Consider the following 27,097-nt stretch of genomic DNA (forward strand, 5'->3'; position numbering starts at 1 on the left):
CGAAGCATGCCTTAAGAAAAAGGTCAGTTTCTCCATGTTGTATATTTCGTTTGTAATTTCTATCCACTGTGATAATGTAGGAGGGTCTATGTTCAGCCATTTACGTGTAATGGCCTTCTTGCTTGATGCTTGTAAGATTTGTAGCAGATATCTGTCTTCCTTTCTTGTCCCATTTGGTATATTTCCAAGGTAAAACACAGAAAAGGTCTCATCTAGTTGTAGTCCCAATATCATTTTTATATATCTAATAATATCTGTCCAGTAAGGGGTGATCTTAGAACATCCCCAAAAGATGTGAAAATGCCCTGCTGATTTCTGTCCACATTTCCTCCAGCAATTGCCATGTTGAGAATTTTTAGTCTGTTGTTCTCTGATCTTTGGAGTAATAAAGTATCTTAATGTGTTTTTCCAAGTAAATTCTCTCCATAAGTCAGAGCTGGAAGTAGTAGCAATGGTTTCACATATATTCAACCAATCTTCCTCGGTTATATTCATTCCAATCTCATTTTCCCATCTTTGTTTAATATACATAGTGGAAAGCTTTTTCCCAGATTGTAGAAGAGAATATACTGCGGAGACATATTTTTTAGTGAGCTTCCCCCTACATACATTTATAAAAAGCATAACTAAGGGGCTGGTCTCCATGTTTTTGGACCTGATATCTGCATTAAAATGGTGTCTTAATTGAAGATACCTGAAGAAATCATCTTTCCTCAAGTAATATTTTTCCGATAATTGTTGAAAAGTTTCTAGGCCATTGTCTGTAATTATTTTCCAATATGCCGTAATACCCTTACTACACCAGTTTTTGAATCTTGCATCATTTTTTGCAGGTGTGAAATCCCTGTCATATGCTGGCCAGCGTAAGATCTTTGCATCTCTTTCAACTCTCTTGTCTCTTAATTCCGTAAGCCAAATGCTTAATGGTGTTTTTATCCCAAGAGATACTTTGGGTAAAAGTGATTGTAATAGTTGTTTGTCCCCTAAAATGGAGGGGAGAGGAGTGCTGATCTCAGCCTGATCCATTTCTTTCCATTTGGCATCACTTGACGGGTCACACCATGCTATCAAAATCCCAAGTTGTGCTGCTTTATAATAACTCTGTAAACATGGGAGAGCCCTACCACCTTCCTTTTTGGCTAGTTGCAATGTCTCAAATTTTATTCTAGGCCTATGTTTACACCAAATAAAATTCGAAATTATTTAGTTCCATTCATTAAATTGCTTAGAGGTCACCTCATTTGGTAATGCTAAGAAAAGATAAAGTAGTCTTGGTAGTATAATCATTTTGACCAGTTCTATTCTGTTGTACATGTTCATTGGAGTATTAGCCAACGATCCATTTCATGTTTTATATTGCATATTAAGGGAACATAATTGTGTTTATATACTTCTGTCAGTTCTCTAGGAATATTGATCCCTAAATATTTAATTATATTATTATTCCAATTACATTTTAAATGTTTTTGTATCTGTTTGCTTGGTTTATAGTTAAATGTTAAAATTTGAGTTTTATGGAAGTTTAATTTGTATCCCGAATAAGAGCCAAATTTTTTAAGTAGGGATATTAATGTTGTCAAACTAATATCCGGTTTGATGAGAGTCATCAAAATGTCGTCTGCATACAAACAAATTTTGTATTCTGTATTGTATACAGTGACTGTGCCAATGGTTCAATAAACAATACAAATAGAGTTGCGCTCATCGCGCATCCTTGTCTACAGCCTCGTTTTAGGGAAACACCATCTGATAAATCTCCATTAATTTTAATTCTTGCTGTAGGTGAATTATATAGGGATTTTAGACAATATATAACCTGGCAATTAAAACCGAATCGTTTTAGAGACATATATAGAAACTCCCATCTCACCGAATCAAATGCCTTTTCTGCATCAAGGCTGAGGACGACAGATTCTGTGGGTTTCATATGATTTATGATTTTAAACGCTCTTCGTATGTTGTCATGCGTTGTTCTATTTTTAACAAATCCTGTCTGGTCTGATCTGTATCTATCAAATCTGGTAATATGTTTTCAAAACGTTTGGCCATTATTGTGGTAAATATTCTATAATCTATGTTCAATACTGATACAGGTCTATAAGAGCTACATTCAGTTGCATCCTTCCCTGGTTTAAGTATTACAGAGATAAGGGCTTGATTCCAAGATATTGGTATTTCTCCACCTTCCAAAACCTGATTAAAACAACTTTTCAAAGTCGGTACTATCATTTGCTTGAAACACTTGTACCATTCCGATGGAAACCCATCAGGACCTGGCACCTTATTCCCCTTTAAATTTGATATCGCTTTTTCTATTTCTTCCTCTGTTATTTGCTGTGTACGTTTTTTATTCTGTTCTGTGCCTATAGACGGTAAATCCAATGAGTCCAAGAAACTTTCCACTATATTTATGTCTGCCGCTGGAGGCTGGGAGCATAAATTTGAATAGTAAGATACAAAAGACTCTTGTATATCTTCTAGATTATATCCTACCTCTTTAGTCTGCGGATTTTTAATCTTATGTATGTAACGACTAGCTTCTTGCTTGCGTGCTCTCCACGCAAGTAATCTCCTGGCTTTAGGTCCATTCTCATAATAGGTTTGTTTGATAATTTTAGCCTTTTTGGTCACTTGATTTTCATAAAGTTCATTTAAAGTCTTTCGGGCCAAATTTAATTGTTCTAAACTATCTGCATTATTATTTATTTGATGCTCCTCCTCCAAAAGCTTAAGTTCCCTAGTCTTATCAACAATTCTTTTCTCTTTTTCTTTTTTCCTATTTGATGACCACATTATCAATTTACCTCTGAGAACCGCTTTAGCGGCATCCCATAATACACTTGGTGAAATATTTTCCTTATTATTGTGATACATGTAATCTTCAAACTCCTTCTTTGTATTGTTGAAATGCGGTCTCGTTAAGGAAACTAGAGTTTAACCTCCAGATCCTTTCTTTTCATTTAATATCTAAATGTATTATTAAGTAAACCCCTGCGTGATCCGAGATGTCTCTAACCCCTATTTTACAATCAATAATCCTATGTCTGTCAGAATTGAGCATGAAAAAATAATCTAGTCTAGAAAAATTAGAATGAGAGTGGGAAAAAAATGTATAAACCTTTTCATGTGGATGTATGTCTCTCCAAACGTCTATCATGCCTAGCTCTTTCATTATTTTTTTAACATGTAGTGCCTCTGATTGTATCTTTTTCGTCTTAGATGAGGAGTCCAGTGAAGGATGCAAGTGAATATTCCAATCCCCCCCGCATATCACCACCCCAGACATTTCCATACATAATAAGTCAAAAACTTTCTTAGTAAATTGCTTATTATGCCCAGGAGGTCTATAGATGTTCATCAATGTAACCTCCTTATGATCAATGAAACCTTTTACTAAAATGTATCGTCCATCAGCATCTGCCACCTGTGAGGTAAACTGAAAATTTACATGATTTGAAATGAGTATTGAAACTCCCCTTGCATTGCTATGTTTAAACGAAGAGTAGTACGAATTTTTAAACCATTTTTTGAGTTTTTCATGCTCAGTATCTGAAAGGTGCGTTTCTTGCCAAAATATGACATCTTGCTTTTCTCTCTTCATTTTAGCTATAACTTTACCCCTTTTTACGGGATTGTGTAAGCCATTTACATTAAGAGTAATAAAGTTATATTTCTGTCTAGTCATTTTATTTTTTAGGGAACGTTATTATTATTGAACAGCTTGAATGGCTAAGAAAAAAAGTATAAAATGTCGGTCTATCTAAAACAAAACATAAAGAACAAATGAACAGGAACAAAATCGACTTCCAAAAGTGAAGTGTCATAATCACTTCTAAGCTGAAAGTGGAATCCTCTGAAACCAAAGGAGTCCCTCTCAATGCGAGTCGTATCCTCTGACTTAAATCAGAGCAGCTCGCGTGGTAGAGAAAAACAAGCATGCATTTCCCAGCGGCAAGGTCCAGATTACACTTAGAGTTAAGGAAAGCTGTTAAGAAAAATCTCACCGGTGAACAGCTTGATATTGACCTTAGCTAGTGGCGTCTACGCTGCGGCGAAATTCTTTCAATTTTTCTTGAATGTCTTTGATCCTCTCCCGTTGACGTCGCGAGGTACCCGCATTTTGCCACGCAGATTTCACCATCCTTGTTCCAGAAGGGTCCTTGTATTTAGTCACTTGGTTGAAAGTTTCGGTATTAATAACTCCTCTTCCCTTCAGGTCGTTCGCGGCTTCTTGAAGATCTCTGTAAATCACTGTACCGGTTTGGAAATGAACACGGAGTCGCGCCGGGTGTAGCGTCTGGCAGCGGAGGTTTTTTTCTTTAAGAGCTCTTCTAATGGGTGCATAGGCCTTCCTCTTTGCCAAAATGTCACTGGTGTAGTCTTGTTCGAAGAAAATGCGCTTCCCTTTGTACTGAATATCTTTCTTCTTCCAAGCAGATTGAAGCACACGCTCTTTGACTTGAAACTCAAGAAAGCATAAGACGATTGATCTGGGGTTAGCCCCATGAGGAGGTTTAGCAGCTAGTGAGCGATGACACCTTTGTATTCCGAGAGGGGTGTCGGGAAGAGCTAGCTCTGCTTTGATAAATTTCTCCACAAAACCCTTTATATCGTCTCCTTCGGCCTCCTCTTCTATGCCGTGGATCCGCAAATTGTTTCTACGTGAGCGTGCCTCTAAGTCTTCAAGCCGTGTCTGGAGTTGTTCCTGTAGTCCAAGTGAGTGGGATAGCATATCTCTTGCATCCGTGCTAAAGGCCTCCATTTCAGTTATTCTATCCTCAGTCGCCTCCACTCTAGTCGTCACGTCTTTTATGTCGGTCTCAATAGCGCTCAGTTTGATGTTCATTTCTCCTCTAAAATCACCAAGCTCCCTTTTGAGTTGGCCCGTTGCTTCGCTGAGCTCTTTAGAGATGTCCGTGTGTATTTGTTTTATTTCGGCAATGATGCTAACCTTCATAGCCTCCATGTTATCGGCGCTTGTTGGCTTGTCAGCGCACGAGGTGCTATCCTCGCTGTCACTCGGTGATAAAACGTTCTCTTCTGAATTAACCGGAGTCTTTCCTTTGTTTCTTGACTTCCGTCCCCCTGGCATTATCTCTAGTAACTTTTATATCATTAAAATAGCGTTCAACCTTGAGGGGGATTCAACCCCGCCGGGAGCTTTAGAATTATGCGACCACTCGCCTCTCCGCCATTACCGGAAGCCCAATTTCCAGTTTTAAAGTTCAGATAAAAACATCTCTTTTTAGAATAGCTTTTAATGAAATGATTGTATGATGTGTTGCATCAATGTGTTTTGTATGTTTTGTACTTATTGCCTTGTTTTATATTGTAAGGTGTCCTTGAGTGCCCTGAAAGGCGCCTATAAATAAAAGGTATTATTATTATTATTACTTTCACTTTTAAATAGGGAAAACGTTGATGTATTTGGTCACTTCTAAATTCATTGTAAATTCACTGTTAGATACCATTGAATACACTGGGCTAAACTAAAGTGCTATCAAAGTGTCACCGCGCGCCAGAGCGATTAAGTGCACGCACTGAGATGAGAGAGGTATGTATCAACTCATCTTAGTTAAGGGAATAACATAGTTTAATATGAAAAAACGGTGGAGTATCCCTTTAACAGTAACTTCCAAAAGCCCATGAGAAACCAAGGCAGAACACCGTAACACCAGTTACCGCTCTTTGGCTTTGTTTTGGAACGCTCAAATTGAGTTACGGTACTCTGCCTTTATTTAACTGCGCGTCAATATGAAGTTAATGTGCCGGTGTTCTATCAAATAATGCTACTATCAGATTATACGGTGTAGCCTGTGTACTTTGTATAGCTGCCATCAGTCCCTGTAACTTCTGATGTCCTCAGAGCTTTGTCATGCACAAACGCGGTCAGAACATTTAGTATGGTCTGAACCCGCTCCATCGCCAAACATGTGCGATATCTTCCAGCAGCAACCTGGTTTTTCCCAGGAGGTCTCCCATCCAGGTACTAACCAGGCTCAGCCCTGCTTAGCTTCAGTGGGCAACCAGTCTTGGGCTACAGGGTGATATGGCTGCTGTTATACCTGTTAGGTTATACCTATTCACAGCGTCTGGAATATACCCGCACGACGAGCGAAGTGCGCAAGCACAATAATAGGGCAGACAGCTGAAACCACAGCATACTGAAAAGACGCAGAACAAAGAAGGTTGTGCTATAAATGCATTAGTCTAGGTACTCCAGAACGCGCTCCCCACTGAGTCCCAAAGGGGAAATGGAGTTCATACTTTTCGTGAACATACAAGGAGCGTGACACCTTGGAACACGAATTTCAGGAAGCGCCTATGATGAGAGTGTATGCGTCTTTCAGATCCACTGCTATAAACCAGTCCCTGGGTCGAATGTGCACGAGGATCTGTTTTATTGTGATCATTTTGAATGTGCGTTTAGCAAGTCTTATGCCGGTACCAATTTTCAATTACTAAAACATCTAATTGCTAGATTTCCAGTGTTTACCTATAATTAATTTGGCGGGACAACTACAAATTTTTAAAGTCATTTTTCTCAGTTCCACACTCTAGCGAGTTAAGGTCTTTTGCCTTTGTAGGGCAGTATAAGTCTCGGGCTTTTCAGCTCCAGGTGATAGTCAGAGCGAAGTTGTAAGGGTGGATTTCCTGCAGCGGTTCAGTCTGCAAGACTGCCGAATGACTAAAGGAAAGTTGTCAGCAAGATGGTAGAAAATTTTACATTTCTTGTCTATTCCACCCACTGCCACTTATACCAACAACGGAAATAAGCGCAGTTACAATAGCTTAATATGTGGGAGAGCGTTGCTATAGAGAGTGACAATATTGTATTGCAATATGTAGCACTTCAAAGTCAATACCAAATCAAAACTAGTTAGCACATTATTTGTAATTGAAATGGCTTAATGACAAAATATGATTATGGTTACACTTAAAATAGTTACAAAATAGACGTATGAGATGATAACTTATACCAATAATCTTACCCAGCATATATGTAAAATGTTACCAGAGAGAGAGAGAGAGAGAGAGAGAGAGAGGGGGAGAGAGGGGGAGAGAGGGAGAGAGGGAGAGAGAGAATAAGAGGAAAGAGGAGGTAAAGAGAGAGAGCCCCAAGAAAGGGACCCAGAGAATCAGAGAGCCAGAGCATAAAGAGACAGAGCAAGAGTTACGATCTTCTTTTATCCTTTTCTGACCATGTGACTTTAACCCAACTGTGAGACGTTTAAACTGACCAATCAGATAATTCGAACTTCCCCCACCGTACTAAAGGTGTGTCAATTCATTGACCCCCAAAATACAAACATTTTGGCCTACAGGCCTAGATCACTATCAGCCCATCTGGGCCTTTAGGAACTCCAAATGGTCCTTGTGGTAGAGAAAGGGGGTGGAAAACAGTAAAGCAAATGTCTTGGTTCATTTCAAATATCTTGGATTATTTTCAATCCTACAATGTCATCAGCTAATAACATGGCATTTTAAAATAGGTTCCCATAGCGTATAGCTACGTAATACGAGAGAACCGTTCTCGAAAGGGAACGTACTCGGTTACTAACGTAACCTAAAATAAAAAGTTGAGTAAACTTAAAAAAATAAAGCAACCAGCTGCAAAGCATTTTTGAGTTTACTCAACTTCAGTGGTCGAAGTTCATCCAACTACCAGTCCAACTCAAAGAAACGAGTAAGCACAACTACAGAGGTCCTGAAGTTCAGTAAACTCAAAAAAGCTTTGCAGCTGGTTGCTTTACTTTTTTAAGTTGATTAAATTTTTTACTTTTTTAAGTTGATTCAACTTTTTCAAATATCTCACCCAGATACTTGTACAGCCTTCAAATTAAGAATCCAAATGCAGGGAATAAACCATACTGTAAATACAACACAATACAAAAGACATTGCTATCATTACAGAACTTATTTATTGACAAATATTCTGCAAAACAACACATTTTCTATTTGCATTAGGTACACATATTTTAAGGTGATGAAGTTCTATTCCACTCTTCAAGATTTATAAAAAAATGAAAAAAAGACTATGCACAAAATTAGAGTACAAACTGGAATAAATAAATGCTCAACCTTACAATTATCCATATGGATTGCAGCTACTTGGACAATCTTTTGAAGGACTATGCAAAAAAAATCAGCCTTGCGGAGCACTTTAGGTCAAGATAAATAAACGTTTTTTTCTAAACAAACTAAAAAAAATTCTTAACCAGTTACTACTGATGTATTTTAATACTTTAGAATAGTTAACATTGGGGCCATGAATCAAGCCAAAGAGGAGAGTAACAACTGTGGCAAAGGTCTTGCACATTATCTGGCCCAATCTGCTCTTATAGTACTACAGAGAGGCACCTTATATTTGGGTTTGAGTGGATAGTGGCAACATCATCTTCAACGATAGTTAAGATCCTCATCTTCTCCCCTTGTGAATGTCTTCTGGCTCTGTGTCCTGCAGTAGAAAATAAATCAGCATAAAATTAGGGTCATTTTTATTTATTTATTGAATTATGTTAGACCAAGAGTGTTCCTAAAGGTCTGCTCATGTAACTTCACTTGAAAAGTAAAGGTGGTCATGTTTTTTAAGCATGTTCAAATTCAGCCATAGAGCTAAAACTGATAAACGGAAAACATTTCCCAACTCCAAACAATGCCATATCAGCATTGATGTGATTGCCTGTGGCACTCGTCCACAGCAGAATCCACGGCCATTCTGATCTAATGCTTTTTATTTTAGGTCACCCAAAATCGTACATGTATTAAAGGGGTGGTAAAACACGATTTCACTTTTCTAACTTTAGTTAGTGTGTAATGTTGCTGTTTGAGCATAAACAACATCTGCAAAGTTACAACTTTCAAAGTTTAAAGCAAAGGGAGATATTTGCTTTTAAAGAAATCAATTTCTAAGAACTACAAAAAACGGCCAGTAGGGACTACACGACATTCCTGCGGGCTTCATCACTAAGCCCAATATTTACATAAACCCCTCCTCCGATGAAGGATTCGCACAACGGCTAGTCCTGAAAGATGGAGCAGTTCCAACTTTAAAAACAGAAACTGTTTACGGGCCACAACCTGTAAATATGATTTATTTTTCGTCGTTGTGTTTTCCTGTGATAGTTCGTATTGTTAATTGTACGTTGTAGCAAGGAAGTAAACGAAGGACAACGCTGTTTGGCTCCACAAACCAGTTTGTTAAATGCTAACGTTAATTCATACTTATCCGACAAACACATACAAACTTCTGTTTAATATCACCAGCGCAGCGAACTTGGAATGTTCGTGGTTGTTGTCGTTTATGTGATCAGTGTAAATTATTCTTTGATTATAGCTTTTATGTATTATCTACATGCTTGTTTATCTACAGGCATGCTAAACATGGTTTTGTGTTTGATTTGGCTAACGTTACTGTTGTAAAGCCAATGTTTAGTGTTCGTATTGGATTAATAGTTCAGGCGACAGATATTTAGCTACAATCGTTCTAAATATACAAAATTCATAGAACTTCATAGAACGCGGAAATCATCCGACCGTTTTTACAAGGAGGGACAGAGCAGTGTAGAATAATGGTTAAATATGTGAAAAATAATGCGAATTTTTAAAACCGAAGCATGAACACATGTTACAGTGCACCCCACAAACACAATCAAGCCTTCGAAAAAAGGCGTTTTACCACCCCTTTAAGGCACACATTCTGTCTTTCACTTCTTACCAGGCAAGTCTTCAGGATGTTTCCAGACTTTTCCCTCATAAACAAAGGCAGACCTTTAAGAGTTGTAGACTTTCTTTGAGGAAGCACATTGGAGTTTCTGTGTCTGAAAGACAGAAAAACAAACACGGAACAAGTTATATACAAAGAGAAGCATGGGAATTACCTTGAAAAAGAGATGGCACCATTCAGCCTTTAACCAGAGAGATATGATCACATGCAAAATAATTACTTGAGATGAAGATCCTCCTAGACCAACTTGATCATCATCTCCATACGCTCCACCACTTGCTCTGTACAACTAGATGTGTATTCATTTAACTAAGAGAAAAATGTGCTCTTCGGATCAGTTTTTGTGATCCTGTAATACTCAGCAGAGAGCAGAGACCCTGAAAAACAAAACAAAAACATTGTTGAAACAGTAAGAATTAAGTGTAGACCAACACAAGTAAATTCAGTTCAACTCACCTGATCTTTTAAAAAATAAAGGCCACTGTTTTAGCACATCCAAGGATCTTGTCACTGTACTGATGTTCTTTAGTCTAAAAAGGACAAATACAATAGGACAAAGATACATAATTTTATTAAACAAAACAACAACAAAAAAATCAGTTACAGTAGGTTAATTTAACATGTAGTAAAAATAATACAGAAATTGAATAATCAAATGTGAAAAAGAATCAATGCATAGTTTTCACTGTATTTATTAAATATTACAGATATTAAAGATACAAAAGTTATTATAAGATCAGTGAGCGATTTGTCTGTTAATTGATTAACATTAAGGATTTAGCCTAATTTTTGTTTAAGGATACACAATATTTTTATCCTATTCACTTTAAAACATACCGCACACATACTACCCATTCTATTATTTAATATGCAAAGCTAACATAGGCCTACATATTTTTAACAGAACACATTAGTTTTGCATATATAGGCCTATATTATTAAATTTTTCCTCTAATTTGTATTGTATATGAGCCTCAACTTAAGCATGTACAAATTGTAACTGAAATTTGTTTACGTGACAAATAAACTTGAAATGAAATTGAATGGACTGCGGTCACTTTAAGAGCTCATGGATCTAAAAACATCTAGGTTTCACCAAATTGGTTATGTTCACTTAAGACATTGCCGACTGTGTTTACTTGAATACTTTTTTTGTTTTGTTTTTTTGATATTAACATAATTGTATGTGTATGTCACTATTAAATCGCAATACGCCACGAAAGATAGCTGAATTTGCACTCAGATTCTGTCCGAGTCCGAGAGAAGCGGCTTTCTGTCTCTCAATCAGCGCAAGCACCGCATTTAAGTCTTTATTCACGACTTACTGAGCTTAACATTTTTAACATCTTTTAAACACCATGCACGTCCTTCTTTTCTCATTCAAGGATGTTTCCTCACTCTAACGTTAGTCTGGGTAGCCCGTTAAGTAGCAATGTGCTACGTGGATAATCTCTAAAAATAGAAACTTATCGTCACCACGAAATATATCTTTTAACATAATACCAGAGCCCGTCTACGGAGAGCCTGCCCACTCCCTAATAAGTCCTCTTGTACCGAATTTTGGTTGTAGTTCCACCAGAGTTCCACTGGGGGGCGCTCGCCATGAGTGCAAAATGAATGGGAGTCAATGGGGCTAGACGGCTAAATTTGTCTCTTTCACCCGATTGCCGTTGAGAAATCTCAGATTTGATTGTAGGTTTTGCAAGTTCAACATGGGTTATAGGTCGAAAGTTGAATGAACGAGTACTTATGTTCTTTCGATTTCTTACAGGTTGAGTTGTTGTTGCCCATAACACGCTAGCATTCTGCTAATGAACGCTGATTGGTCAGTGAAGGACTGATTACGACCAGAGATACCGCTTGATGGCATCGTGGCATCCGAAGCGGGACCAGAAACAAACAAAGCAAAAACTCTTCTAGCACGTGTATTTCCCTGTGTCAGCTGTGTTGTCGATGCCTCGCGAGAAAAGACAGTGCAGAGCGCGAAAGCACCAAAGTGACTGAAGGATCGCCGTAAAGCAGTATCTCTGGTCGTACGATGTGTATGACGTCATTGACACTTTAAAATACTTTTTAAATCAAATAAGTGACTCAAAAAAATCTAACACCCAGCAATGTGTAATTTCTTTGCATCCCCTTTCGAAAACAACATTCAAATTACTCAACAAAAAATTATATATAGATGACGGGAAGTTAAACGTTCGAACTATGAAATCAAAATATTAAGTTTTCTCAACTTAATTGTTTGTGTTCATTGGACAAAATAGTAGTACACTTGCAGTTAAATAGTTTTTATAAGTAAACTCAACATTGCAGTCAAAAATTTGCCCACTCAACTTAAATTTTTAAACTGAGTTAACAATTTGCAAGTTGGATTTTTTACAGTGTGAGAGATAAGGGAACGAGTATTGCGTAGCCGGCCGTGTTATTAAGGCCGTGTGTGTAAGGCTAGAAAAGGCTTTGCCTTCCCCTGCCTGCTGCTGCTTCTGATTACTGTTAGAAGAAAAAGCTGCCCATAACTGCTGGTCTAGGATCAGAATAACATTGGCAAAACAGATTTGGAAAGCTATCCACTGTGTATCTGTGTTTGTGCACAAAGGTTTCTATTACAACATTATTATTTTTTGTAGAATTCAGCTGGAGTGGGACTGAAAAATCCATCCTGTGCAGTCCTCTACCTCAAATTAAATTATGTTGCCAAATCATCTAGCCAGGTATGATTGTACATTTATATTTTTCATAAGTGTACATACACCGATGAGCCACATACATACATACCCGCCTTGCCATAACAACTTGGCCCTTGTCAAAGTCGCTCAGGCTCAGATCTTTATTCCTGCCCATTACTCCTGCATCCAACACATTGATTACGAGAACTGATTGTTTGCTTACTATCTAATCTACCCAGTACTTAATATGTGGCCTTGTTATGAGACGATGAATGATATTCACTTCACATATGACTGTTTTGGCTCAGCAGTGTACAAGCACAAAAAGATTGCACAGGGTTAGTTGTAAATAGTAGGTACATATAGTTGAGTGTACGATTATTCTGTATACAGTGGGTACGGAAAGTATTCAGACCCCCTTCAATTTTTCACTCTTTGTTATATTGCAGCCATTTGCTAAAATCATTTAAGTTCTTTTTTTTTTCTCATTATTGTACACACAGCACCCCATATTGACAGAAAAACACAGAATTGTATCCTCTGCCATTCCTTCTTGCAGATCCTCTCCAGTTCTGTCAGGTTGGATGGTAAACGTTGGTGGACAGCCATTTTCAGGTCTCTCCAGAGATGCTCAATTGGGTTTAAGTCAGGGCTCTGGCTGGGCCATTCAAGAACAGTCACAGAGTTGTTGTGAAGCCACTCCTTCGTTATTTTAGCTGTGTGCTTAGGGTCATTGTCTTGTTGGAAGGTGAACCTTCGGCCCAGTCTGAGGTCCAGAGCACTCTGGAGAAGGTTTTCGTCCAGGATATCCCTGTACTTGGCCGCCTTCATCTTTCCCTCGACTGCAACCAGTCGTCCTGTCCCTGCAGCTGAAAAACACCCCCACAGCATGATGCTGCCACCACCATGCTTCACTGTTGAGACTGTATTGGACAGGTGATGAGCAGTGCCTGGTTTTCTCCACACATACCGCTTAGAATTAAGGCCAAAAAATTCTATCTAAGTCCTTCAGGTCAAGTCAAGTCAAGTTTATTTGTATAGCGCTTTTCACAATACAGATTGTATCAAAGCAGCTTCACAGTATTAAATTAAAATAATACAACAAAGTTTGTTTCAAGAGGAATTGATTGATTGATAAAATTAGATTAAATATCCCCAAAATATCCCCAACTGAGCAAGCCAAAGGCAACAGTGGCAAGGAACCGAAAAACTCCATCAAGTGACCTAATGGTGTCCTAAAACTCCATCAGGTGACCTAATGGAGAAAAAAAAACCCTTGGTAGAACCCAGGCTCAGTCGGGGGCCAGTTCTCCTCTGGCATTTATGAGCTAGAGGACGGATTGTAGTTTGAACTGTAAGATTATATGAATGCCTGGCTGAAGAGATGCGACTTTAATCTAGTTTTAAACTGGGAGAGCGAGTCTGAGCAACGAACAGTATCAGGAAGACTATTCCAGAGTTTTGGAGCCAAATGTGAAAATGCTCTCCCTCCTTTGGTGGTTCTGGATATCCTAGGTATGACCAAAAGCCTTGAATTTAGTGATCTTAAAGAGCGCGATGGATTATAGGGTGATAGAAGATCCGTTAAATAGACTGGAGCTAAGCCGTTTAGGGCTTTATAAGTCAGTAGCAATACCTTGTAATTAATACGGAACTTTATAGGTAACCAATGCAGTGATGATAAAATCGGTGTTATATGATCATATTTTCTTGATCTCGTAAGAACTCTAGCGGCGGCATTTTGGACTAACTGTAGCTTGTTTATTGAGGATGCAGGACAACCAGCAAATAAAGCATTACAGTAATCCAGTCTCGAGGTCATGAATGCATGAACTAACTTTTCTGCATCAGAAACTGATAGCATATTACGTAGCTTAGCAATGTTTCTAAGGTGGAAAAAGGCTGTTTTTGTAACATATGAAATATGATTTTCAAAAGACAGGTTGCAATCGAGTATAACACCCAGGTCTTTTACTGTAGGTGTGCTTTCATGTGTCTTGCACTGAGGAGAGGCTTCCGTCGGGGCACTCTGCCATAAAGCCCCGACTGGTGGATGGCTGCAGTGATGGTTGACTTACTACAACTTTCTCCCATCTCCCGACTGCATCTCTGGAGCTCAGCCACAGTGATCTTTGGGTTCTTCTTTACCTCTCTCACCAAGGCTCTTCTCCCCCGATAGCTCAGTTTGGCCGGACGGCCAGCTCTAGGAAGGGTTCTTGTCGTCCCAAACGTCTTCCATTTAAGGATTATGGAGGCCACTGTGCTCTTAGGAACCTTAAGTGCAGCAGAAATTTTTTTGTAACCTTGGCCAGATCTGTGCCTTGCCACAATTCTGTCTCTGAGCTCTTCAGGCAGTTCCTTTGACCTCATGATTCTCATTTGCTCTGACATGCAAGCTGTGTCCCAATGTGAAGACTGCATCCTCCGAAGGCCGTATTTGAAGGACGATTGGCCGCATTTGACGGCCGATTGTGTCACAGCGGCGCGATGAAGGCTGTCCCAATTTAGTTCTGCATCCTCCGAAGTCCGTATTTGAAGGCCGGTTGCGTCATCGCGACGCGACGAAGGCTACCCTGATTCAAAAGCGACGCCAAATGCGTCCTTCGTTTCCCCGTGAAGGGAAGGATACATAAATGAACACTTAGCGGCCTATCCTACCCTATTCTACCCCATAAATCATTGCGCGCCGTTGACGACAGCATTTATTTATTTATTTTTAAAGGCGGCCGAGACTAAAGATCGGTGGTGGACAGCAAATTCACATTTAAATGTAAGTATTATGTTTTCATTTATTTAAATGGCTAGCGAAACCGAGTTAAAGTTTATTATAAACTTCATCTTAACTCCTTCGTCACCATTGCGTGGCTTCATTTGTCAGGTAGTTTGAGGCAAAACGTGTGCTAATATTAGTTTAACGACCTATTTGTAATATTTGCACTAGTATATCTCACTTGTGTATTAGGCTAAAAGAAATATGCTAAAGAAGTAAGCCCACAACAATAAGAAAAGCAGTTGCAATGGGGTTTCACTTTTATGTGTTTTTTTAGTGCTGTCATGAAAGCTACGTGGTTTTAACCAAATTTGAGTATATAAATATGATTTCTTAGGTATTTTGTATGCATGTCTTGATGTGTCATATTTTGCAGTGTTAAGAATGCACTTAAGATTGCACCCCTGTGTTAAGCTTTTTTAGAGCAATTCAGGAGAAAAAAAATGCCATGGTTAATTTGCTCTGCCCTTAGGATTGCAAGTGTCCTGGGACAGGTGAGGGTGTGAGTGGGAAACCCACTGCGGAAACTTGGCCCTGGTTTGTCCTCAGGGCCCACGGTGAGGAGGAACCAGCACCAGCAGCACCAGCACCAAGGCAGAGGCGAAGAGAGCAGGGAGAGGATGGACAGGCTGTTTTCTCTTCTTGAGAAAATGATTGAAAAATAAAAAAAAATCTACATATTCTTTAACTTTTTTCACTATTTTTTAAAAGGAAAGAAAATCTGTACATTATTTTTATGCAACTTTAAATGTGTAAATAAAAGAGAATGAATTGTTCTGGACATTGTTTATTTTTTTGACAGTCATAATTTCTACATGAAACAAACTCTTGTATACCTTTTTTTTTTTCAAATAAAATTGGTAAATGAAAATAATTTGTTCCATGGGCTACATTAAATTACTTTTTCCAACTATTAACAACATACGTTAAACATATCAAAATCAACAAACATTTACAGTACATAAAATAAGAAAAAAAATGATGTAGACTATTATTAGAATTTATTAGAATAATAATTAGATTTTCAAAAAGAGTAATTTCTGAAAAAAGTACTTTTAATAACAAGTTTTTAGTATCAAGAGTAAAACTAGAGGTATATTCTGCAGGGGAAAAAACTCCTTGTCAGGGTTTTTATTATAGTTTGTATTTATATTATGCTACTCCTGCATTTTACTTCTGAATATTTTCAAGGTTGTTACATTATATACTTTTGTGTAGTTTAATGTAAAATCATATGTGAGGGAAAAAAAGGTACTTCCGTAGGTTACTTCACATTTGTACGTGAATATTTAATTAAATATGCAGTTCCGAAAATTAAAATCCCATATCAGTTTGAAAATTAAAGTCTCATATAAGTTTGATATGTCCCATATATCAAAGGACGCATCTGAAGCGCTCGGACCGGTCTAGCCTACGGAGGATTGTTCTTGTCGACTGGCAACCGTGACAGCTGCCGATGACGAGCGCGAGAAATACTGGACTTTTTTATATTCAATTGGGTTTTATTTTCAAACAGGCAAACTGGTGAAGTCACCATCTATAATTCGCTTTCATTCAGTGTCTGATATGTTAAAGTCCGATGCAGCACAAACGAAAATTGTACCGGCACAAACCAGCACAAACGAAGCACAAACGAACGAGACTATTTTGGGTGAATTTGGAGCGTGTGGGGAGGCTGGAGACGTCATTGTCTATGTCTGATATGTTAAAGTCCGACGCAGCACAAACGAAAATTTTACCGGCACAAACCAGCACAAACGAACGAGCCTATTTTGGGTGAATTTGGAGCGTGTTGGTGGGCTGAGTGACCTCAGAATGACCAAAAAAATATTATTTTAATATCTAAAAAACCGAAGCAGCACAAACGAAACTTTTACAGCACAAACCGGCACTGTAAGCTGCTAAAAGTATTCAGAAAAAGACACTCCACAATTTTTTTAATAATTTTTTTTTTATTGGTTATTTTATTTTATTTTAATACAAAATTAAGCATCAGTCACACGTAGCTTACAGCCAGAGTAGTGACAGTAGGCCTACATTACATATCAGTGCATTGTTGATTATATAAAGACCAAATGTCAATAGCACAAATCTAAAATAAAACATTCCCATATCTAAAGAAAAGAACACTGACAGCTGCGGCCCTTTGCGAGCACAAACGAACCGGACAGGTTTGTAGACGAGATGGATGGAGAGCGCGGCTTGCTTGCGTGACGTCACTACTCCTCCAAAGATTTTGTGATGTCTAAAGAATGGAATCATTTATGATGGTTCTTTCTACGGCACAAACCAGCACAAATCGAGCACAAACAAAAAGCACCGGTTTGGGGCGATTTGGACGGTATGGGGTGGAGAGTGACGTCACTGTCACGAATCCAATGTGTTATTTCTAAAGGCCAATTTATACTTCTGCGTCGGGTGCACGTAGAAGGTACGGCGTAGCATACGCATTGACGTGTACCATACGTCGTACCCTTCGCCGTACCCTGACGCGCACCTCCTCAAAAATGTAACTACGCGTCGCGGCGACGCGGACCGCAAGATCTGTGATTGGTCGGCTGGATAGCATCGCGTTTCCTCCTACGCATTTCCGGAATGATCTTCTGCACTCTGCACCGCCCGCCCGCCATTTTTAAATTCCGAAGATCAGTGAAGAGCCATGGAAATAGACCGCAGAAGTATAAATGCTCACGACGGCGTCGCCTACGTGCGTAGCCTACGACGTACACTACGGCGTACACTCAACGCAGAAGTATAAATTGGCCTTTAGTCACATCGTGGCACTCCATACACGATAGGAACAAAAATGTATGATTTTTCTTTCCGTCAAGTTTGTGGTCTCTCACATTTTGAAAATCTGTTAAGATTTTTAAAATCTTTTAGTGTGGGCCAGCCTTAAGGCAGAGCATTTACCTTGCAATTGTAGAACATTCAATGTGCCACCCAGGTCTCCCTTGTCCCCAAGATGAAACCCAGTGAGGTTCATGTAGTTTCGATGTTTTCCACAGAGCAAAGTCCCTTGGATCCCTTTTATCCTGAACCCCTAAAATAAAAGAAATAGTAAAATACTCTATTGGATTTAGGTCATGGTTTCTAGAGCATATTAATTATCCCCCCCAAAAATTACTCATCTTATCTACAGACATTACATATATGATCAGTAATATTTCTAACTATTACCAGTAGTTTTGTCAAGCAAGTTAGCTCAATAACACAGAAAAAGATTATAATAAATGTGCAATGACAAATCATGTGTGATTAAAGATTGAGGATACCCACATCTATTATAGATGAAGACAAAAAAACAGATGTCATAAACATACCTTGCTCCCCAACAATGCCTCCGAGATTCACAAGTTTGCCATAACGGCTACCAATGGACTGAGTGTTGAAGTAGACGTTTCCTGGGTCAACAAATCATACTATATATTCAGTTTCATCTTCTCTTCATATTTAGGGGGGAAAAAAACTTGGAAGACTTGACTTTAAATGGGCTTTATGCACAGCTGCACTACTTCCTGAACTTCAGCCAGCTCCTTTGTTTCCTGTCTTCCATTATTGGACAAACTGATTAATACAGGTGTGTCTGATTATTGTTACTGAGGTCAGGCACACCTGGATTAATCAGTTTGTCCAATAATGGCAGACAGGAAACAAAGAGCTGGCTGAAGTTCAGGAAGTAGTGCAGCTGTGCATAAAGCCCATTGTCAACAAGAAAGAGAGAGAGGCACCTTGATTTGTGACATAGGCATGTCCATTTCTGATAATGCGCTCTATGAAAGCTACAATCTGGGGAATGTTGTCTGTCACCCTCATGTATACAGCTGGAGGAAGAACCTGGACAAATGAACAAAGACCAGACAAATACACATTTAGTCATTTAGTCAAATCACTTCAAAAAAAATATATTTATTTACCCGCAGTGCTTGCATGTCCCTCTTAAAATCTTCCTCATACATTCTTGTAAGGACGGTGGGTGAGACGTTCTCCTGCAAAATAAATCTTAGATAAGTCTTAGAATTGACAAGTGTAAACATCCTTCCACATAAATCTTGTATCTAATCTTGTATACTGAAACATGGGTGAAAGAGTTTAAGTTGATACTTACCTCAAGGCTTTTTTGTATGATTTTATCATCAATGTCAGTGATGACCATAACATGGATGACATTGATTCCAAAAAGTCTGGATAAGATCCTTTGCAGAATGTCAAATCGGACATATGAGCTGCATACAAGGAAGAAAAAGAAGAAAATAAAGGAAGCTGGCAGAGAAATGTATTTACTGCTTAACAAACACCAACCCAGGGTTATTATAGTAAACTAAAACTGTAAATAGCATTTATAATAGCATTTTTGATATTTGAAATAAAATAAATGTTAACTGAAATAAAATATAAAATAACTAACAATTATTTAATTTCAGCTAGCTGTCAAGGCAACATTTCACACTTTCATTTGTTTTACTTAATGTATCAAAATAAAATAAATAAAAACGTCTCGGTTACTAACGTAACCTCAGTTCCCTGAGAGAAGGGAATGAATATTGCGTAAGTAGCTTACGCTATGGGAAAAACTCCTTTTCTGCACAGTAGACAGCTAGCTGAGCGTCTAGCGCGGTCATTGGCTGTGGTGCAGCAACTGCACAAACCTATGGCGAGGCGGCTCATGTGCACGAACCAATCAGGCCGCTAATTTATAATGTATAAGAAGGGCCAAGCCCCTTATTTATAATGTATAAGAACCGTAGTTCAGGTTGAACCAGGACCGGATATACATCGGGGGGAACTTCCAGGATAAAATCTTATAAATGAGGACGGCGAGGACCAGCCGGCCGCCGCACAGATATCTTTAATTGGTATTTCACTCGACCATGCCCATGACGAGGCCATGCCTCTCGTGGAATAAGCTCTGATGCCTATGAGACAACGGAGGCCCTTGGACACATAAGCCAGCGAGATAGCGTCCACTATCCAGCGTGATAATCTTTGCTTTGTGACTGAGAGCCCTTTGGTGCGGCCGCCAAAGCATACGAAGAGCTGTTCTGACTGCCTGAACAGGGCAGAACGCTCTAAATAGACTCTGAGAGCCCTGACAGGGCAGAGTAGATTCACGTCTCTTTCGTCCTCTAGCGAGGGAAGAGCTGATAGCGAAATGACCTGCACTCTGAACGGAGTGGAGAGCACTTTAGGAACATACCCGTGCCTCGGCTTAAGGGCGACTCTGGAGTCGTTTGGCCCGAATTCAAGGCAGGAAGCGCTTGACCAGGTTGTTTCTTTCCAGTGATTGCCCGGCCACATGAGCATGAAATGCTGCTATGGCTGCTACATATACTTTGAGCGTGGAGGGGGTGTGCCCCACGTCCAAAAAGCTCTTGTAAAAAGGAGAGCACCTTTGGCACTCGGCATGAGTAGAACACTGACCATTTTAGAGCGTAAAGACGCCTGGTCGAGGGCGCTCTCGCTTCAGTGATGGATTTCAGCACCCTTTCTGGGAGGTCCCCAGATACCCGTTGAAGGGCCATACATGGAGGGCCCACAAGTCGGGACGGGGGTGCCAGATCGTTCCGTTCGCCTGCGTGAGAAGGTCTCTCAGCGGAATCGGCCATGGGGCTGTTTTCAGCAGCTGAGTCAACTTGGAGAACCATAGCTGGTTCTTCCAGAGAGGAGCTATCAAGAGCACTGCACACTTGCTCTCCCTGATCCGTCAATGACCTGAGGAAGCATCGTGACCGGAGGGAATGCATACAGCTGGCCAGTCGAGCCCTCAGTGTAGAGCGCGCCATTTCATCACAGACTCCTTAGAGACTGCAGCTTCCGTGTGGTCACAGCCCAGACAGGAAGCGCAGAGGATGTGACGATCTCTGCCGAAGAGAGGGCCTCTGCATGAGGCGCAGGTCACCCAAGGCATTTGAAACAACGCCTGTGAAATTGCTCTTTTAGAAAATGAGTCGCAGTGGCGAATATACTAGCTTTTTGTACAGCGGACTGAAGGCGGCGTCCAGTGAAACCAGGAAGCCGGTGTCCTCAGAGCTGTTTAGCAGGTGGCTTGTTCCGCTGAAGGCTTTTCGACGGCGGCGAAGGCAGCTTCTTTAATCCGGAGGACAGCGAAGTGGAAACTTGCTGAAGAAGATTAAATCTGATTCTATGGCGTAAATGGGGGCTTATATAGCTATAAGCCACGCCCATTCCAGCAGGCTCTGACACGCATGGGCGGGAATCGGCCTGATTGGTTCGCGCGCATGAACTGCCTCACCATAGGTTCGTGCGGTTGCTGCAGCACAGCCAATGACTGCGCTAGACGCTCAGCTAGCTGTCTACTCTAGCTGTGTTTTGAAAATTTGGCTTCAATATTCTTGAGAAAAGGAGTTTTTCCCATAGCGTAAGCTACTTACGCAATATGAGAGACCTCTCGAAAGGGAACAACAAAATTGCTAAAACTAAGATTTACTCAAATTTATAAGTAAATGGAAAATGTTAATAAAAACTATAATAGTATATCAATGATATTAAAATAACCTAGCAACCTAGTTTCAACGTAACTGCAACTACTCTGTAACTAACTAGTTAGCAAGCAGAGAAACGTACCACGCATGGCCGAGATGGGCATGGTCATAAACAGTGGGACCACAGCTATACCTGGAATTGACAAAAGAAGATGTTATAAAAAAAAATAGTAAGAAATGTAAGAAAATCTCAATTACCGTAATGGACCACTGTGTACCTTACCAGGAAGCAATTCTTTCTTGAGCCAAAACCAGAGGTTCTTTCTGCTTGGTAAGACTGTTGTAAGTCATTACACCGGTGTCATAGCCCACTGGTTTTATCCAATTTCTCTCCGCCCTGCAGCAAATATTACAACTGGACAGCAATGGTGTTTTTGTAATTCCATTAAGAATCCCATGCCTGATTCTACAGCCAGAATTAAGCAGTTTTGCATTTGTAATGAATGCTAAAGGCAGCCTCATTTTCATTCTCCTACATAAATATGACACAAAACATTTGAACAAAGCCCAGGAGGTAACTTAGTTAAAAGATTGCGACAATGCGATGAAATATAATCTATCTCTAGACATTTAAGCGCATTTTCCCAAATGGATTGATGACATGGTTTCCCAATTCCTCGATCAGTATCTTTTCAGAGTTATCACATTGAAAGTTCAGCTTCGTCGGTCCACAACTGGTAAGAATCATTCATCAGTCACACCGACACACGCATCTCTCTCTCTTTCGGCTGTTTTGCAGTGGGTTCAAGATGGCCGCGCACTGAAAACCATACCGGGGCAAAGGACATTAAAGACAGTGCAGTTACGGACAAAAACAATGCAGTTACGGAAATGCTCTCGATTATGGTCTACCAATCCAAATCGGGCAAAGGATATTAAAGACAGTGCAGTTACGGAAATGCTCTCGATTATCTTCTTCTTCTTCTTCTTCTCTTATTTAATGGCGGACTGCAAACAACGTTTAGGTGAATGCCGCCACCTACTGTACTGGAGTGTGTATTATCATGTCATTTTAAATTCTACTCCATAACCCTGAGTCTTTTAAAAAAGTAAATAGAGCCTTCCTAGTGATTCTTATTCCTTCTCCTTCTGATCCCAGTATCCCTACCAGATTCCACTCCCTCCCTGCCTCCTGAACCTTATCTTTAAGCACCTGTCTTTCCACTTCATTCGATGTACAGTACAATATTACATGTTCAACATTTTCTTTAACCCCACAGTTTCCACAGTTCTCACTATTCCTTTTCCCCATTAAAAATAATGTGGCATTCAGCCCTGTGTGATCCACTCTCAGTCTTGTCATTACAATTTCCTCACGCCTGTTCTTTTCCATGTAATTCTTTATACTGACACTTTTTTGTATTTTATAATATCTCCTACCTTTCCTGTCTTCCTCCCATCGTTTCTGCCATATTTCAAGACCTTTCCTTTTAACCACTGCTTTACCTTCGCCTTTTCCTAGTGGAATTGTAATTATGATTACTTTTAGTAGTGCCTCTTTGGCCAGTTTATCTGCCATCTCGTTCCCTTTAACCCCCTCATGTGCAGGCACCCAACAAAACTGAATATCTATGCCACCCAGTAGCGCGGGAAGGGGGGTGCTGTGGGGGCTGCAGCCCCTCCTCATAGCATCAGCACCCCCAAGTAGGGGGCTGTGGACTAACATAATATTGGACTTTAAAAACGTGAAATAAAAATAAATAAATGGACAGCGTTAATTAACTATCTTATGCCTAATGTAGTGAGTGTTCAAGCTACTGAGAAAATGGGGAAAAGAATGGGGAAAAGATACAATGTTCATCGTAACGGCACAAACCAGCACAAATCGAGCGGCACAGTTTTGCAACGATTTGGACCATATGGGGTGGACAGTTATGTAATTGTCCTTAAAAAGTTTCTTTTTTAATGTTTAAGAGGGGATCGTAGTTGCAATGTTTCTTTCAACGGCACAAACCGGCACAAATCGAGCACAAACAAACGACACCGGTTTGGTGCGATTTAGATGAGGTGGGGTGGAGAGTGACGTCACTGCCCCGATCTGCGAAAGGAAAACAGATACAGTGTTTGTTTTAACGGCACAAACCAGCACAAATCGAGCACAAACGAACGACACCGGTTTGGTGCGATTCAGATGAGGTTGGGTGGAGAGTGACGTCACAGCTCCCGAATTAAATTTGTTCTATCTGCGAAAGGAAAACAGATAGTGTTTGTTTTAACGGCACAAACCAGCACAAACCGAGCACAAACGAATGACACCGGTTTGGAGCGATTTGAAGGACATGGGGTGGAGAGTGACGTCACACAACCCAAAAAAATAATGTTCAATATCTCAAACACCAAACCAGCACAAACGTTCGTTTTTGCGGCACAAATCAGCACAAACGAATGGCATAGTTTTGGAAATTATTTCGTTTTATGGGGTGCCAACTTCACGGAGGTAAGGATGCAGCCTTCACATTGGGACACAGCTGCACTGTGAGCTGTAAGGTCTTATATAGACAGGTGTGTGGCTTTCCTAATCAAGTCCAATCAGTATAATCAAACACAGCTGGACTCAAATGAAGGTGTAGAACCATCTCAAGGATGATCAGAAGAAATGGACAGCACCTGAGTTAAATATATGAGTGTCACAGCAAAGGGTCTGAATACTTAGGACCATGTGATATTTCAGTTTTTCTTTTTTAATAAATGTGCAAAAATGTCAACAATTCTGTGTTTTTCTGTCAATATGGGGTGCTGTGTGTACAATAATGAGGGAAAAAAATGAACTTAAATGATTTTAGCAAATGGCTGCAAAATATCAAAGAGTGAAAAATGTAAGGGAGTCTGAATACTTTCCGTACCCACTGTATGTTTACAACTGGCTAAGCACTTTTGCTTCTATGCTTGATGCAACAAAACATCTGATCTATACCTAATTAATAATCAACATGGATGCATAATAACCTAAAAATGTCCATGCACTTTTTTTTTTTTTTTTTTGCTGAACAATAAAAACATGTCAAAAGAGACCAACGAGACACGAGTTTGCCTGACAAATGCAGAATACATACGTCAACGAAAGGAGCTTTCTCGTCAAACTTTCGCTGACAAGGGCTTTTATCTCATGATTTAGTTATTATCTAATCTACCCCACAACCACATAGTCCTATACACAGCGACTTCTGTACAAACTAATATTTTTAGGAAAAGACTGCTAATGGAATTACACTTCATTATGAATTGACTATACAGCAACTGTTTAGACATTTAGTCATATAGGCATTAAGATGTTTTTTTATCCTTTGAAATCAAAGTTTTTTGAGTGACGTGATAATGTCAGTTTTTCTCATTTTAACTTTTAAGTAATAATCAAGACATATTGTCCATGCATTCAGACAGAGAGGTAATTTTTGATCTTTGCCTTTAATTTTGGTCTGTATGTACCTGTCCTCTCCCATTCACAAATACTTTCTAAGTAGGTGAACAACAGTATGTGACAAAAGTATATCCGAATTCAGAGTACTTATAAGAGAGTATAGGCAAAAAGTACCAGGACGACCTTCTGCATCCAGCGAGATTTTGATGTGTGCATACGATATTCAAAATAAGCACATACATGCCTATGAATTCGGACATACTTTGGTCACATACCGTTTTGATAGTAGGGAAGTATGCTCTCGGATGTAGTCCTCATGTTTTTGCCGGATTAGCTGATTGACGTCAACTTTCATATTATCAAATGACTTAATTTCCTCTTTCCATTATCATTATCTGCCATTCAACAACAGGATTATGTAATTTATAAAAGGAACACACATTGTGGGTTGTGAGAATGTACTAAAGAAAGAGAAAGATGTTGTGAAACCTGGCTGATGTTTTTTTTTTGTTTGTTGCATTTCTCTGAGATGGACATCTTACTAATATGCTTCACTGACAAACACTTTTACTGCAGAAAAAATCATCAGAATAATAATAAAAAATAAAATAAAAATTGTGAAACCTTTTAATTGTATAACCTGAAACATAACGTTGCAAAATAAATATACATATGAACAGTGTAAAGGAAAAGGAGAAAGGCCACAATCAAAGCAATACGTCAAAACGAGAACATTCTATTAGTCAAACAATTGGGGAAAAAAACATCAACTGAAAAGCTCTGCATTTAACTTTTTAGATAGACTGGGCACCATTATGTATAACATTTTTGCTGCTGACTTCCAAAGGGCTGTAGGTCAATTGGTTCTGTGACGTCTAACTCCTATCTGCTGATTATTCTGCTGCTGTCCTAACAGTGATACTAAGTTTAGAATTCCACGCATGTTGGACAACAGAAAAGGCTCTTGTTGTGGGTGTGCTAGAAAGGGCAGCACACATATTGATTTGATGATAATCATTGTATAAAGTGATGTAGTTTGCACACAGAGTATGTAAGAATGTGGTACAACTTCTCTGTCATTTTATAAAAGACATGCACATCTATCTATAGTGGTGGTCAGCATTTATGTCACAAAAAAGATTTTTCCACATCTCCAGGGCCACAGTAAAAAGATGAAAACTTAATAAAAAAACTATGTGGAATTTTTTTTGTGTGTGTACAAAAAAGGTTAGCACTTGCTTCAGCATTACTTACAATTGGAACTCTCTTCTTAGGTTTCTTTAGATGATTATACCTGTAACATGGCAAAGTCTCAGAACTAATATGTGGTTTGGTGGACCTAGATCAAACCTAGACCTCTCATTTGTAATTGAGTATGAAAGCCTGGGCCTCATTGCTCCTTCTCTGCGACTTTAGTGTTGGTAAAGCTATCAAGATCTTCCAGTGTTTCCTGGGCTGTTTGTTTGAGAGCGGGGTGGCGACTTGAAGCTAGATGGTGGATACGATTGAGTGGGAAAGAGCTGAGAAAATCAGTGGTCATGTGTGACATGACATCTCTCTCTAGCAGTAAAGACTGAAGGAGCCTCAATGACTGCAGACACACTTCTGGGTCAGGGTCTGTGGGAGAGGGAGAGAGTGTGTTTCTTTGTTTGTCAAGGGGGTTAGAGAGACGTCTGTAATCCACTACACCAGGGGTTCCCAAACTTTTTTGTCAGCTTGAACCCCTTAGACGCAAAATACACTATATGGACAAAAGTATTGGGACACCTCACCTTTAGACCAACAGGGATTTAAGGACATTGCATTCTAATCACATAGACATGAACATGTGTTTTGCAGCTATAACAGCTTCTTTCACTCTTCTGGAAAGGCTTTCCACAAGATTTTGTAGTGTTTCTGTAGGAATTTTGACCCATTCATTTGTGAGGTCAGGGATTGATGTTGGACGAGAAGGCCTGGCTCACAATCTCTGTTCTAGTTCATCCCAAAGATGGGGTTGAGGTCAGGGCTCTGTGCTTCTGTTTCATCCACACCAAACTCATCCAACCATGTCTTTATGGACCTTGCTTT

General features: G+C 39.5%; 1 protein-coding gene and 1 long non-coding RNA gene across 8 annotated transcripts in view; one reads left to right on the forward strand and one right to left on the reverse strand.

Annotated features, from left to right (window-relative positions):
• Window positions 1–27,097, forward strand: part of LOC309495663 — a 157,761-nt gene that overhangs the window by 128,077 nt on the left and 2,587 nt on the right. The window lies entirely within an intron of this gene.
• The window catches only part of hsf2bp (heat shock transcription factor 2 binding protein), a 60,214-nt gene that overhangs the window by 25,497 nt on the left and 7,620 nt on the right, over window positions 1–27,097 (reverse strand). For 3 of the 7 annotated variants that reach the window (XM_082165439.1, XM_082165438.1, XM_082165437.1), the window contains exons 8-9: window positions 21,888–26,644; window positions 21,752–21,802 (exon numbers count right to left, since the gene is read on the reverse strand). The exons of 1 other annotated variant lie outside the window; for it this stretch is intronic. In XM_082165439.1, the coding sequence (XP_082021565.1) occupies window positions 26,418–26,644 (227 nt within the window). In that variant the 3' untranslated portion in view covers window positions 21,752–21,802; window positions 21,888–26,417. Of the gene's footprint in view, window positions 1–7,903; window positions 8,459–9,718; window positions 9,822–9,947; window positions 10,105–10,183; window positions 10,258–17,933; window positions 18,210–18,489; window positions 18,571–18,897; window positions 19,004–19,083; window positions 19,156–19,274; window positions 19,393–21,751; window positions 21,803–21,887; window positions 26,645–27,097 lie in introns of those variants that run through there. 3 more of the 7 variants (XM_082165441.1, XM_082165443.1, XM_082165442.1) reach the window with 3 other exon arrangements.

This window comes from Leuciscus leuciscus (genome assembly GCF_965113295.1).
Source record: "Leuciscus leuciscus genome assembly, chromosome: 3".
NCBI classification, from domain to species: domain Eukaryota; kingdom Metazoa; phylum Chordata; class Actinopteri; order Cypriniformes; family Leuciscidae; genus Leuciscus; species Leuciscus leuciscus.